The sequence below is a fragment of the Sorghum bicolor genome, chromosome 3 (assembly GCF_000003195.3).
Source record: "Sorghum bicolor cultivar BTx623 chromosome 3, Sorghum_bicolor_NCBIv3, whole genome shotgun sequence".
NCBI classification, from domain to species: domain Eukaryota; kingdom Viridiplantae; phylum Streptophyta; class Magnoliopsida; order Poales; family Poaceae; genus Sorghum; species Sorghum bicolor.
In genome coordinates this window covers 60,999,427-61,015,562 of record NC_012872.2, presented here as the reverse complement: position 1 = coordinate 61,015,562, position 16,136 = coordinate 60,999,427, and the positions used below count along the sequence as shown (strand labels likewise).

General features: G+C 42.1%; 2 protein-coding genes across 2 annotated transcripts; one reads left to right on the top strand and one right to left on the bottom strand.

The window, feature by feature from the left end:
* On the bottom strand, positions 2,532 to 6,845 carry LOC8069772 (graves disease carrier protein homolog). Its single transcript, XM_002456190.2, has 7 exons — positions 6,451 to 6,845; positions 5,773 to 5,858; positions 5,471 to 5,678; positions 4,689 to 4,818; positions 4,195 to 4,379; positions 3,681 to 3,812; positions 2,532 to 3,009 (listed from the first exon to the last, which is right to left on the bottom strand). Exons 1-7 carry the CDS (start codon positions 6,616 to 6,618, stop codon positions 2,908 to 2,910), a joined length of 1,011 nt encoding a protein of 336 aa, XP_002456235.1. The 5' UTR covers positions 6,619 to 6,845; the 3' UTR covers positions 2,532 to 2,907.
* On the top strand, positions 10,165 to 12,880 carry LOC8069771 (protein IQ-DOMAIN 1). Its single transcript, XM_002458337.2, has 4 exons — positions 10,165 to 10,666; positions 10,778 to 11,005; positions 11,694 to 11,807; positions 11,902 to 12,880. Exons 1-4 carry the CDS (start codon positions 10,370 to 10,372, stop codon positions 12,574 to 12,576), a joined length of 1,314 nt encoding a protein of 437 aa, XP_002458382.1. The 5' UTR covers positions 10,165 to 10,369; the 3' UTR covers positions 12,577 to 12,880.

Sequence of the window (16,136 nt, the reverse complement as noted above, 5' to 3'; positions counted from 1 at the left end):
TAAGCTACTAGCATCACAACAAACAACAAAATAGGCCCTGAACCGAGCGGGCTAAAGACCATCGTCCTCGAACCCAGTGAAGTCTGGCTCGATGACCACCAGATCCACACGATTAGAGAATAGCGCCTGAAGAGCTTCATGTTTGGAGGCTGACAACGGAGCAGCGAAAATGGTCTGGAATCTGTGGATAGCCTCGAGTCTGGTCTTTGTACGCGCATGCAAGAGTTAGAAAACAAGTTAGGACTGAATTTATTGAGGTTTATTTTTTTTCCACGAATACGCAAAAGGTTTACAGATCTTTATATTAAGTGGGTGAAATTTTACACGACGCGTCACAAAGCACGATAGAGAGAGAACAATAAGTTTACATTTAAGCATAGCCTCCCTAGCCAATGTCTCTAAAGATAACTACTCACACACTAAGCAATCTAGTTTGCACGCCTTGACATCAATCTATTGGTTGCCAATAGTGAAATGTATTGTTGTCGAAACATTTTGCATTTCACTCCTTGTTATTAGTGCGAACAGAGAGTCCGCTCCCCTTCTCTTGTCCTCCGTTCCATGTTAGGCTCCATACACTCTACCATGCTAGGAAGTCCTCGAGCACAGTTAGGATCGATGTTCTACCATACCTAGCAGGAGAAAGAGTAGGACATGATGATGTGGTCGATGGTTTTTAGTTCTTAAGATTGCATTGTTAGCAGTGATTTGCAGTGTCAAAGCCATGTCCGTCATTGCCTATCAGTTGTCTAGTGACGTCTTCGCATTATTGCTAACCAAAGGAAGATCTTGATTTATCGAGGCTTATCAAAAAAAGGGTGGGTGCATTTTTTTCTCTAGAAAATGGAAAACTCCATTCATAGAGTTTCTCTAACCCCTCGTTCCACGCAAGGTTGGTCAAGTCAACAAATATCTCAACCTTTGTCACCAAACTAGAGGGGCAATCACATCTTTTTCAGGAAATAAGTACGTGCGCCTGTTTTGGGTAATAAAGGCATTGTTTAGTTTTACATTTTTTTGCAAAATGAATAGTGTAGCATTTTTATTTATATTTGATAAATATTATCTAAATATAGACTAACTAGGGTTAAAAGATTTATCTCGCAAATTATAGATAAACTATATAATTAATTATTTTTTAATATATATTTAATGCTTTATATAGAGATGGAGAGCAACAGGTCGATCACGAGTTCAAATCATCCCTTGCACAGAAGCACAGAGGCCGGCTCAAATCATGCAGCTTGCACTGTTTGCGTTGCGTGCAGAAAGTATGCAGAAAACATTGCGCGTCATTGAGTTCGGGCATCCTGTTTTCGTTATGCACGTCCGGGTCCCTCGCGTCACCATCACTGCACCAACGCAGCCGTTGGGCGTGGGCGCGTGGCGCCGCTACGAGCCTAGTGTGCCCCGTGACGGCCGTGACGCGCCATGCGACCACACCCAGGTCGACAGGCGGGCCGCGATGGGCGTGATCTACCCGTGCGGCCGTGCCGTCCCGATTTCCCGAACAAAACCTTTGTTCGCAGGGCGGGACAAGCGCCCGTATTGCCACTGGCCTGGCCCGCCACGGCCCAGCCGCCGACGCGCTTACCTAACCTGATGCGATACGCAAGCCGAGTCTCAATCTATCTAGATTATGTTTGTTGCTGAGCATCTCCAACAGTTCTCTACTTCTCACTTGCCAAATTGCGAGTTTTAGCAAGTTGCTATAATGATTTACCAAGTTGAAAAAAGCTCATCTCCAACAGTTCTCTATTTCTCATTGCCAAATAAAAAAAAAGGAGGCGAACAGCAGCCGCGCCGTACAGCAGCCGCTTCCTCCATCGCGCGAATCAGTACCCACCCCGATGCCCGATGGCGCTCGCCACGCTGCTGGCGCACCTCGCGGCGGGCCGCTTCGACCGCGTGCTGGCGCTCACGAGCGGCGGCGCGCCAACGGCCTCCGCCGCGTCCTCCACCTCCTCCTCCGCACCTCCCCGCCGCCCCCGCTCCCGCGCCTCGTCGCCCTCGCGCGGTGGTCTCGCGCCCACTTCCGCGCGCCGCTCCCGCTCCGTCTCCACGCGCTCCTCCTGGCCCGCCTCGCCTCCGGCGGCGGCCTCCACTCTCTCCTCCGCTCTGAGCTCCACGCCCTCGCCGCGGGGCGCCTCCACTCGCCCGCGTCCATCCTCACGCGGGAAGAAAAAGTCCGACGCGCGCCATCCACCCTCCGAGAACCGCGGCGCTCGATGGCAACGGAGATGCACGCGCGCATTTTTACGCGCGGGGGGCTCTGGATGGCAACTTGGCAAAAAATGGCAAACTAAATGGAGAACTGTTGGAGATTGAAATTTTGATGTTTTGCCAAATTTTAGAGGATGGCAACCCATATAGGGAACTGTTGGAGATGCTCGCTATTTGTCTAGGGACTCTAGATATATTGGACCTGTTTGGTTAGGTGGCTAACCCCCAACCAAGTTAAGCCACCTTGAGGCTTTTTGGAGGCCAAGCCTAGAAGGCACCGACCTTATTGTAAAGGATAATACAGTATGTTAATCAAGGAATAGATCGATCAGTTTTAAGTTTCTGTATAGTCATGCCACAAGATGTGTTAACTCAGTACCACCATTCCACACGGTGGATAAAATGTACACTCGAAATTCAAAAGGTAAATGAATGAGGAAATTTAGAATGAAAGTATACGTCAGGTAGCTATAGTTATTACTTGACACAATCAGTACTATAGGTAATAGAGTTGCGGGCGAGGCTGCTTCTTCTGTTGCAAGCTTCCTACGGCATTTCCAAGCCTCAGAAGCAGCAACAGAGTTGCGGGCGAGGCTGCTTCTTCTGTTGCAAGCTTCCTACGGCATTTCCAAGCCTCGGAAGCAGTACGTTCTGCTAAAACTGAAGAGTAGAGCAACCAAAGTTTCAAGCAGGGCCATGCCCAGACCTCTTCTCTCTTGGTGGTATCTTCAGCAAATGCTTCATGGTGTCATATGCGGTGAAACCAATGGCCACTGAGGGCACCACCTACAAAATGATCCTTGTTTTAACATTACGCATCAAAACATGACAATCATAGTACACATCTGAATACAAGTAAAGAGAGTAACAAGTAAAACAGTTAGTCAGATGCACATATAGTAAACAGAAAACATGAAGATAAAGCATGCTGTTCAATAGGGAGAAGGAGAATCCAGTTAGTTCAAATTTAACAAGGCCAATTTGCCTATAAGAAAAGTCACAAACTAGAAACAATAACCTGGGTTACTAATAAAAGGTCCACATTCCAGATAAGGTTACAGTTACAGAGGATTCCTGGCCAAGGGTTCTAAAGAGCACATCAAGCATCGAAAAGAAAGGTACAAACTGATAAACTTTCAACAAAAAGAAGAAACCACTTGTCTATTTTTGTTTTCCATCACAGATATCAAATTTTATGTCTTAAAAATTCAGACAGGAAGGAAAAATATGCATCAATACTTCACAACAAAGTTCTAAAACTTGGGTCAGTTCTAACCACGAATGCAGGACTTTCAGGCACTGTTATAGTGGGACAGTTGCAATAGGTTTTGTTCAGTGTCTTTGGGAACTAAATAGCCGAAACAATGTGTACGAGCCACTTGGCATATAACTAAACACCTAAGCATGCCAACTCTAATGAGTTGAACCAAAATGTCAATAATTATCTTCATAAATACCTTGATGTAATTCAGGCTCAAGCCAGCAAATAATTGTTTCCAGCCCTGTGTTTGTTTAATGGACAAAAGACCCTGGAATGTGCCTGTTATTCGTGGCCCACCAAATTGTTCATGATGTTGCTGACTCTGAACCTACAACAAGGGGAGCAAACACACACACACACACAAAAAGAAAGTCAGAATCACAAAGTGACTATCAAGAACATGAGTACTCCCTGTGTCCCTGGAATCTTCAATTCCTAGAATCCGTGCCAGTCAAACTTTTTTAAGTTTGACCAACTTTATAGAAAAGAGTATCAATATCTATAACATAAAATGAGTATCTTATGAAAATATATTCTATGATAAACCTAATGATACAAATTTGGTACTATAAATCTTAGTGTTTTTTCTAGAAATTCGGTTAAAGTTTAAAAAGTTTGACTTAAGACAACTCTAGGAATTGAAGCTTTCACGGGCAGAGGGAGTATCTTCTTACGATGATAATAATAAACAGACACTGCAAATATGATACCTGCATCTGCCTCCTGACAACATCTAATGGATAAGTAAGAGTCTGTCCAAATAAACCAGCAGCGGCACCACACGACAGCTTCAATGTTACTGAACTTCTGTAATCTTCTGGTACATGTGCCTTCAGTCCTTCATATATGTAGAACTTAAGACCAGCATAAGGAAGTATCCCCATGAGCGTTGGACCTGATGAAGAATGGTTCAGATTTGAGCCCCGACTCTGAACAGTATAACTACATCAACAAGTAATAAACTCATCCAGACATAACATAACTAAAATATGCTGTGCCTGAATCTATACTGCTTATAGCGCCTAGTGGGCTGACTAAACTCTGAACAGTATCACTACATCAACAAGTAATAAATTCATCCAGACATAACTAAAATATGATGTACCTGAATCTAAACTGCTTATAGCGCCTAGTGAGCTGACTAGAGATTTCCAAGTGCTTGAACAATTAATGATAATATGACGTATGAAGGGAATAACCATACCTACACCTCGGTAAAGAGCCCGTGCTCCACCTTCTGAGTAAACACCTCTAAAGACATCAATTATTCCTCCATATGCTGGCTGAGGACTTCCCCTTTTCAAAGCTCTGCCTAGTTGCTCTGAATTATTGACCTGTGACAAAAGATAAACATCAACTATTCAGCCCTGAAAGCTACTCTGGCTTGATGTGTGAATTTCAATTAGAAATTTTTGAAGACTTGAATTTTTGAACAAGCATGTTTAAGCATTTTGATGTAGAAGAAAACCTAACAGGGTGGTGGGTACCGGCAAGAGTTTTTCAGTTACCGACCAATTTGGCCAAAAGAACTACATTTACTGCCAGTTACATGAACCCAGCGTGGTAATAAGGCGGGTAGAAAGGTATTTCGTGTGGTAGGGATGTAAATACTACTCCCTTTGTTTGACAAATAAATATTACTGATTTCCTGTGTACATATCTCCAGAGAGAACAATGAGCAACACTTTTTATTAAAAAAGTGAGAGAAATAAGGAATGTCAGAAAAATCTTCATTTGATCAATTCAAATGCTCAAATAAACATTGATTATGATGAAATGTAATTGTTAGAGATCAAAACTTTGTTGATCGAACAATTATTGATCACTATTATTATTTATTTATGAAGCAACTTATCTTAAACATTATATCCTTGATCCAAGAAGTATAGATGTTCAAGTAAAGATTTAGTAATCCAGAATGACAAAAGGAAGGCGATGAAGGACTTGAGATCGTAAAGACAAAATTACTAGTGCAAAAGAAAAAACCTGGAAGGCAAGCTTAGTCCGGGCCAAATCCAGGGGATAAGTACACAATACAGCAGTTCCCCCTGATGCTGAACCAGCTAAAAGATCTACTAAAGGCCCTGTTCCCAATGAGGGACAGTTATTCAAAATCCAACACCGGTACCGCTCATATGCCATGTAATGTAATGCAGCATAAGGAACAATTCTCAGCACACTGGCACCATTTCCTCTGAAGATAGCATTAATACAAGGTTAGTAAGCAATATTATATCCTAACCTTGATGATTCAGTCCAAGTAATGCAATATCCAAATTGCTACGTACTTGTAAAACCCCATGACTCCATCAAGTTGTCTCAGTTTCTTCAATGATTTGAGAACTCCAAGAGACCCAAACTCATTTGTTCTAGTCTACATAAGCAGAATAAATGTGAGTGAGAATTAGCATGCATTAATCTCAAAATAGCATTAGGCGTGATGTGCATAATTAATTAGGCAGTTGGATAGCTTTTGTAACATGTACGTAGCATCTACAAGGCAAGACAAGCAGAATTTTGACTGAACACTGTCCACGCCCTAAAATGAAGCCTGGTATACCTTGGAAAAAGCAGGACGAATTCAATAGCATCGAGTTCTTACACAGAAAGATTATTGTAATTCTACACAAAGAAACTTGCAGTCACAATCTTGCATTGCAAAGCATGTGGGTAGTTTCAATTAAAAAAAACACTTCGTTCTCAAAGACTGCTGAGTGACAGGACAAAAGATCATTTCGCTATGAATCTTGGACGTTGCATCCTGAACCAAATCTTGTCTATGGTCGTTCACATTTGACCACTACTCCTACATCGATAAACTCGTTTCAGTTGCAGACATGGCGAGAGAGGATCCATAGGCCTACGCAAATCAGAAGATTTTATCTAACAATCGATATGCCTACATTGCAACGTATTATCTACACACGCAGGTCTACCCACGGGACGAACGAGAGGACCCCACGAACCTGCAGCAATATCTTGACGCGCTCGAGCGGCGCGATGGCGGTTTTGGAGAAGGCGCCGGCGACGCCGCCGGCAATCATCTCCTTGGCAAAGATGGGCACGAGGTCGAGCGCGCAGAGGTCGACCTGGGCCGCCGCCACGGCCACCGAGCCCTGCGAAGGGGTCCCCATCCCGCCGCCGCGCTCCTCTCATCCAAATCAAAAACCCCCCGCGCGTCTGTGGAAGTCCGAAGGGATCCCACCAGGCCGGGCGTGCCCCGCGGCCGGGCCGGCCGGCGGCCAGTCACCCCGCCGCCCACGACCGCCGACGAATTTGACCGCAGCAACGGGCGACGGCCTGCGCGGGGCGGCTTGCGGGTTTCTCTTTTCTTGTGCGGGTTTTCCTCCGGAGGGCAGTGCGGACACAGAGCAGAGGGACGGAGAATATACCACGGTGGGGTCTTCGTTTTCGTAAAAAAGACCGAGGCCTATTTTGTAAAAAGCTCTTTCGTTTGTATTTAATAAATATTGTCCAATCATGGACTAACTAGGCTCAAAAAATTTATCTCGTCAATTTCGACCAAACTGTGCAATTAGTTTTTATTTTTATCTATATTTAATACTTCATGCATGTGTCTAAAGATTCGATGTGACGGGGAATCTAAAAAAATTTGCAAAATTTCTTGGGAAGTTCTAAAAAAATTTTGCAAAATTTTTTAGAATCTTTAAACGCATGTATAAAGTATTAAATATAGACAAAAATAAAAACTATTTGCACAATTTGGTCGGAATTGACGAGACGAATCTTTTAAGTCTAGTTAGTACAAGATTGGATAATATTTATCAAATATAAACGAAAGTGATACTATTTCTATTTTGTAAATTTTTTTGAAACTAAACAAGGTCTAAGTTCAACCCGAAAACCAAAAAGTTTTCAAAATTTTCCGTCACATCGAATCTTTTGGCACACGTATAAAATATTAAATATAAACGAAAATAAAAACTAATTATACAGCTGTAAATCGCGAGATAAATTTTGATTCTAGTTAATTCATAATTGAACAATATTTGTCACAAACAAACGAAAGTGCTACAGTAGTAAAATCCAAAATCTTTTCGCATCTAAAATGAGGCCCCACACAGGCTGTTAAGAAATTGCTAGAGAAGCGCGAGATTGGGAACCGACTTCACTCCAGGCCGAAAGCAATACGATGATGTGCTGCCCCCAGACTCCACGTCGGCGTTGACCCAGACAGGCTGTATTTTCAGGCAATGTCTATGATCAAAGTACCCTCTCCCTCCGTGTCTAAATAAATAAAATCCTAAAATTGTTTAAGCCAAATTTTATAAACCGAATTTCTAAAAAAACCATTAAAATTTATATATCAAATTACTATTATTAGATTTACCATAAAATATATTTTTAAAAGTATCTATTTTATGACATTCTTATTACACTTTTCTATTATAAAATGAGTTAATTTTTTTAAAAAATAACTGTCACAGATTCTACGAATTGATTTATTTAACGATAGAACGAGTTGCATTTGACTAGTAGAGCCTATAAATAAGTTCCTGTAATTTTCTTGTACACAATGGTACATGCATTAAGTGGGTCCATATTTCAGTTAAAAAAAATCTATGAGCAGCCACAATATTATCGATGTTTCATACGTCTTGTCACTAACACAGAGCACCGATGTTTAAACTTACTATTTCTTGCAATGGTAGCAGTGATACGTAAAACACTTGGGGGCCATCCCCAGGAGACACTTGCCTAACTGACATGGCCATTCGATCAACACCAATGCCTCAGCATTTCTCGATGCCACGTTTTTCTAATCTAAGTAAGAAAATCGATGTTCTAACTTTCTCTCTCTTATTCTAAGCATCATTTATTTTCAACATTGCGCCTGCCAGCCATGCAGGTTTAAGTAGTAGAGATATATACTATCTCTATCTCTATTCATAAAAGAATGTAATTTTAGGTGCATCCTTAGTTATCGTGTTTAAAGTTTGGACAAATATATATATAAAAACTATTAACATTTATGACATGAAAAATTATAGTATAAAAATATATCTTATAGCTAGCGAATCTAATGATACTTATTTGATATTACAATTATTGATTTTTATTTATAGTTAGTCCAAGCTTAAGATGCTTTTGGTTTGGTGTTATACTAGAATTCCATTCTTTTATTAACGGGTAGAGTATAAAAAAAGTACTACTCCATCCATTCCAAATTCTTAAATATGTTAGCTTTTTTTAGATTCATAGCTTTTGCTATGCACTTAGATATATACTATATCTAGATACATAACAAAAGCACGTATATAGAAAAGTCACAATGTCTTATAATTTGGAATGGTGAGAGTACCATCTATGATGCAAAATAAAAAACTTGTTAATGTTATTCTCTGCTATAAACTTGGTCAAGTTAAGCTATTTTGATTTGCATAAATCATAGAGTTGCATTCTTATATGGACAGGGAGAGTATGTCGGTCCTTGTTTAGACCTTCTAACAAAAATGACAATGGAACAGAAAAATGCAAATGAAATCCAAACATTTAAATTCTAGAATGAAAACCTAGAATCCAACTATCTACCTCAAATCTACTATTTGAAGATTTTTATGCAAATACAATAGTTGTTATAAGAATCAGATCCAAACATCTCTTGTTTCTTTTAACTCAGAGTCCATATTCTATACATTCACTATATAGAATCCAAAATTTCACTATAAGAGAATTAGATCCAAATATGTCTTTAATAGGGAAAACATTGAAAATTATCATCCAAGGAACTGGTCTTAACGAGGCAGCGACTATTAAATATGCTCCAACGTTGCAACATAGAAATTCTAATTATATTAATAATCTTCAAATTTTAATAATTTTTAAAACAAAAACAATATAAATAGTATCTTTTTGGTTTCAAATTAATTAAAGATAAATTTAAGATAGTTGCTTTTTGCTTCATTTGCGAAGCTTCTTATATAAATGTACTTTTACTACTATACAAAATAGGGCCCTACTCAAATGAGCCAAGATGCACATACCGACATACTTTCTCTATTAAAAAGAATAAAAAGTTCGTTTATCGAGGAGTCAAATAATCCCAAATTTTAACTAAATATTTATAATAAAGACTCTCCCCATCTAAAACAATGTGCATTTCGTTTTTCAAGTAGTCAACTCTTTTAAGTTCTTCAAAATATATAAAAAATAATATCAAATAAGTTTATTATTTAAATTTATGTCATGATGACTTCTCAGAAAATGAAAGGTGCACTTATTTTAAAGGGAGGAGTACTAATATTTATGAGACATAATAAATATTACTATATTAATCCTAAAATATATTTTAAACTTTTTGCAATAAATCTATTAAAAGATAGAGATATGGTAGTGTTTTAGATAAATCTAATTAAATTTGAGATTATTTGGGTTTTTTTAGTGGAATTTGAGATTATTTGGTGCCTCAAACAAGCCGGTGCAGTCAGCAGGCTCATCGGCCCGTGCCACGAAAAAGACGGGCAATCAATAGCGCGTCTTTCTCGAAGCCCATCGAGCGAAAAAAGGTCAGCGCGTGAGCTGCAAAACTCGCCTTTTCTACTGCGCCCGCCTGCACCGTTGCTCCCCTCCCCCCAAAGTCTGACAGGGTGGGGACCCGGAGCTCGCTCGGCCGTGGCTTTCCCTTTTTCCCGGCTTGGTGCTCGTCCCGGTTTCAAAATTTGAACCGCGACCGAACGGCTCCCCCGGGACTCGTAACCGAAGCACGCACGCACAACGGCCAAGGCACGCCGCCCACCACCTCCCCATTTGCCCATTTGGCCGTTTCGCCTCGTCGTCGTGGGAGCAGTGCACGCTCTTCGCAGTAAGGAGAGATAGGGAGAGAGGGAGGAGAAATTTGTGGTTTTTTCTCGCGTTGCGGCGTGGATGGGGGCGTCGGGCAAGTGGATCCGGACGCTGGTGGGGCTCCGGCCGGCAGCAGAGAGGGAGAGGCCCGGCGCCGCCGGGAAGGGGCGGAAGTGGAGCCGGCTGTGGCGGAGCTCGTCCTCGCAGCGGGGGAGCAGCGCGCCGCCGTCGGAGGCGCCGTCCGAGGCGTCGTCCACTGTCGACGCGCTCAGCAGCTCTGTCGTCGCGGCCGTCGTGCGCGCGCAGCCCAGGGATTTCCGCGTCATCAGGCAGGAGTGGGCTGCCGTCCGCATCCAGTCCGCCTTCCGCGCATTCCTGGTAGGCTTACCCGCCGCCGCCGCCTCCGTTCGTGTCGCTCGGTTTCCTGGTAAAAGTGCACGTCTTTTTTTTTTTGTTCCCTCACTGTTTCTTGTCGCTGGATGTGTGAAGGCTCGGAGGGCGTTGAGGGCACTGCGAGGCATCGTGCGGCTGCAGGCGCTGGTGCGTGGCCGCCGCGTGCGCAAGCAGCTCGCCGTCACGCTCAAGTGCATGAACGCGCTCGTCAGGGTCCAGGAGCGCGCGCGGGACCGCCGCTTCCGGATCTCTACGGACGGCCGCCACTCAGAGGACATCCTCGACGACCGAAGCGGCCATGCTGACCCTGTCAAGGAAGCAGAGGTAGCCCTTCAAAACTTGTTGGTTTTGAACGTTTGTTTTGTGCGGAGTTCAGCCATTGCAGTTATGTTGCCTTCTTTCCTTGTGCTTAGTTCGTACTATTTACTACGCTTGTGCAACATGTTCATATGTACTCTTCATGCATCAGTCAAATAAGTATTTGTCACCTAGTCTAATCGGTTGCTTTTGCTGGAGATTTGCAACAGTAAAATACATCTCTATGATGCATGAATGATTTTAACATTGAGCTCTCTTTAAGTAATGACACTGATTTCACATATACTCCCTCCGTTCCAAATTATAAGTTGCTTTGACTTTTTTGGATCATTCATTCTGTTATTTATCTAGATGCATAGCAAAATGGATGTACAAAAAAGTCAAAGCGACTTATAATTTGGATGTACCAAAATGTCAAAGCGACTTATAATTTGGAACGGAGGGAGTATATTGCTTTGTATTGACAGTGTATGTTTGAATTAGTCTTGGTAGTGTCATTGATAGGTAAGCCTGCGTCTGATGATGCCACCAATAATGCAACCCTGTGATGTTGTTTGTGTCAAGTTTGATGTTCAAACAAATTTTTAGTTAGCTGCAGAGTGCTCTGTAGGACAATTGATCTGCACAACTGTCTAGTTTTAAACATCTATGATGACCATGTGTGGACGTTTGGATGACATGCTTCAAACTGCAGACAGGATGGTGTGATAGTCAAGGTACTGTGGATGACTTAAGATCAAAGATACAAATGAGGCATGAGGGTGCGGTAAAGAGAGAAAGAGCAATTGCTTATGCTCTTTCCCACCAGGTATAAGTATAAATTCATCTTGCAGCAATGATCCGGGAACAGAAAAAACTTATTGTTTTTCTTCATACATATATACTAACTGTTGTTTTCACAGCGAAGTTCAAGCCACAGTGGAAGACCTAGCTCTCCTGCTGTTTCTCTCAGGAATCATGGGACTAGCAGAAGCAATCATAATTGGAGCTATTTGGATGGGTCGATGGCACCGAAACCTTGGGAGAGCCGCCTTATGGAGCAAACCCACACTGAATACTCCAACAATTCACGGTGTTCAGAAAGCATTGATGAGATGAATGCAGTCAGCTCAAAACTTTCAGATGCAAGCTCAGTCAAAATCAGAAGAAACAATATAACAACAAGGGTGGCAGCTAGGCCTCCTTCCACAATCTCAGCTTCTTCATCAGATTTTGTGTGTGATGCCAGCTCTCCTTCAACTTCCTCTGTCACTCCAGTGTCTGGCACCAGTTTCCTAACATCAGAGAGAAGATCTGATTATGGTCATGGAGGTGGGCCGAACTACATGAACTGGACTAAATCAGCAAAAGCAAGGTTGAACGGTTCTAGCACACATAAGTTCCCGCTTCAAAGGCAACGATCTTCTGACCTGCACCACATTAGCAGGACGGCGTTATCTTCGGTAGATGTTCAAAGCACTGCTGGATCGGAGGTTTCAGTTACTTCTAAGAGGTTGAACGGTTTGACTCTAAAAGGTCGAGGCGCTAGAAGAAGTTTGGACAAGAAGAATGATGACCGGCCTGTTGCCATGTTTTAAAACCTAGTCCTGTTTATTTCCATAATACTATACGTTAGGCATATTCATGTTGACTTGTATGTATGCTCTGATTTCAATGCCTCGTTGCTCATTTTGGTACCATCCAGATTTGTGCTGTACCAATGCCGAACTGCTCCTACCTGTTAGAGTAACGCGGGATGGTGATGATTGGTATTCACTGTACCTCTGTGCTGGTCTGCTGGATCAGCACAGTGAAATTGACAATGTATCACAAGTGATGCAAACCTCCTTGCTTGTCTGCTGTTTGAAAAAAATAAATCATGCGAGGACTTGCAGATTCAAAGTTTTTTTTAGGGAAAAATATGTACATTTTGAAAAATGTGGGCTATACATTCCTTGTCCAAACTTATTCAACCATATTCTGATTAAAGTTACATATATTGTGAGCAATTACAGGGTGTTTGGTTTGAGGAATGAGCTAGTCTATCATTTATTCTTTGTTTTTTTGTTGGTTTGTGGGCTGAAATAGGTTGATGCATCATCACTTAATTTCTCACAAGCTAATTTGAGGAATGAAGTCATTTCACCGAATTTGAGGAATAGACTCATGATGCACTACCTCATCTAGGATGGAGTGATTCCTCAAACCAAACACACTATTAGTTCATTGCCCCATTTCAAATTATAAGATGTTATGGTATTTCTTGATACATAGATTTTGCTATGCATCTAAATATATAATATATAGTAAAATCAATTTGTGGTACTGGCCTGAAGAGGACTTCTTTGGGGTGATGGAAAAGCTAGGGATCTCTTACACATGGTGCAACATTATCAGGGGAGTGAGAGCACTATGTCAGGGTCTCATTTGGAGGGTGGGAGATCAGAATATGAGATGACTGATGACCCCTGGAAACCAACAGGATTCCCGAGACGGCCTAGAACGCCAAGGGGTGCAATACTCTTAACCAAAATCTCGGAGCTAATAGTTTCAGTTACGTAAAAGGGAGGTGTTCTTGGAAGAAGATGTTGCGAATATTCTTGGCATTCCTATTCGGATGGGGATGGAGGATACTATTGCATAGCATTTTGATTCCAAAGGGGTTTCTCCGTGAAATTGGCGCGCCATGTACTTGATGACGATGAAGCTCCAAGGATGAAGCAGAACCAGCAAGTCCAATACACAGAACAGTACTGCAGATGACATGGTCTGGAAGAGAATTTGGAAGATTTCTTTGTCCACAGGAAGTGAAGCAATTTGTCTGGAGGGTTGCACACAACAGCCTACCACTCAAGATGGGTATGAAGCGACGACACATTGATCTAGAAACAAGGTGTCCGGTATGCATTATATTTGATGAGGATGGAGGTCATTGCTTCATGAAATGCAAAGGTGTCTGTCAGTGTTGGAGGGAGATGGATATGGAGATGATTCAGGTGAAGTTATTAGAAAAAAAGAACTCAAATGAGTTTGTCAAAGAGATTCTGAACTTCAAACTGGAACTGGCCACTGAGTCATCTGTTCTTAATACGAGACCGTAGAGCCAATGTTTGAGCTCAGGCCTGTTCGTAGACTCAGGCCTGTTGGTTTGGACTTATCAGCCAAATCTGTCAGTCATTCAACAATGTATTTCTCTCATATTAAATCAGACAACAAATCAGCGAACAATACCTTCTGCCATGGTTTATCAGCCAAACGAACGTTGAATCGTTGACTTGTTTAACTGCAACCATCTGGTGGCAGAATTTATGCTTCAGAAAGCATGATGCATGCCATAGTTTATATGCTTTTATAAAGCAATAGCTAGAGGATCCCATCTCCTGGGTGTAATAGAATACGGTAATAAATCTGGGAAGGAGATTTTGCACAGTGGTTGCAATCACTAATCAAGCTGCAGGAAGAGTAAAGTGAAACGAGAATCTGTTTAATCTGTTATTCTTTGATCCACATGCACCCTCAGTTTGCTGTCATGTGTCATCAGTTTACCTTGAGCAACTGTAGGCCGCCCTCTTGTGCGTAGACTATATGATTCCGTTCTCTTAAGTTTATCAGTGTTTTTCTTTCGCAATAAATTAGCGAACAACTTTTCTGTGAGTGTCGGCAGACAGCGACACATGTCTGCAGATCCACCGCAGAATCCCTGAGGATCTTCCATGGGTTAATACTGTAATGGCGCCTGTACATAGCGTTTGGAGACAGAGGGCATCTACCACCTGGACTTAGATCCCACAAAGTGTTCGGGGTCGGAAGATGTGTGTGCTCCATGTGCTCGCAACATCTCCAAACGATGAACTCTAGGGACTAAACAAAGCGCCTGTGGCTTCCCTAATCCCAGGACATTAGCGGTAGTTTAATCTGGCGCGAGTCTTCTGCCGGCCGTGCCGCACTGCCGCTCGGCCCCTATCCACAGTTCCATTCGACACTAGAAAGACTCTTGCACTACTATACAAAAACAAGAGACTAGCTGCGATCCGCGTCAGTGCGTGTCGTCTCGGGCACCGGCAGCAGCAGGTTCGCCGAGCTTTCCCCGATGCCGGTGGCGTTTGCGTCGGGCGGTGACCGCCCGGCACGGTGTCGTCGCCCCAGAGCTGTCCTGCCAACATCATCTATACCAGAGTGCTAGGATGGCATAATTGGAGTTGCTAAAGTTTAATAAATACTATAATATTTTCGTTTTATTTGATAATTAGTGTCCAATCATAAAATAACTAGGCTTAAAGAATTCATCTCGTAAATTATGTCTTGTTTAGATGCGAAAACTTTTTGGATTTCGCTACTGTAACACTTTCGTTTGTTTTGTGGCAAATATTATCCAATCATAGACTAACTAGCGTCAAAAGATTCGTCTCGCGATTTACAGGCAAACTGTGTAATTAGTTTTTGTTTTTGTCTATATTTAATGTTTTATACATGTGCTGTAAGATTCGATGTGACGGAGAATCTTAAAAACTTTTTGGTTTTGGGGTAAACTAAACAAGGCCTTACTCTCTAGCTGTGTTTTTAGATTAATGCATGTGTTGAAATATTCGATGTGATGGATGATAGACTTTAACACACGCAACCAAACATGTTTGCTAGCCTTATTTAGATGCAAAAAGTTTTTGAATTTTAATACTGTAGCATTTTTATTTTTATTTGACAAATATTGTCTAATTATAGAGTAACTAGGCTTAAAAGATTCGTCTCGTGATTTATAGGTAAACTGTGCAATTAGTTATTCTTTTTATCTATATTTAATACTTCATGCATGTACCACAAGATTTGATGTAACGGAGAATCTTATAAAGTTTTGAATCTTATAAAATTTTGGATTTTTGAGTGTATCTAAACAAGGCCTAGATCCTGTGCAGCAGGCTGTTTAGACCACGTGTCGAGAGGGCCATTAGTGAGAAACGCGCAGAAAGTCTGCCAGGAGTTGTTGGCCTGTTGGCCTTATTCAGGTTTGCTGACGCATCGGACCGGTACTGCCTGCTGGTCCGACTCTTGGGGTTCGACATGTGGCTGCTGCTGACGAAACCATGACGTCATATCACTCCTATGGTCCTACCTGACAACATAAGCTCGTTTGAGCTGTTGCGATGCTCAAGGTCAACAGCAA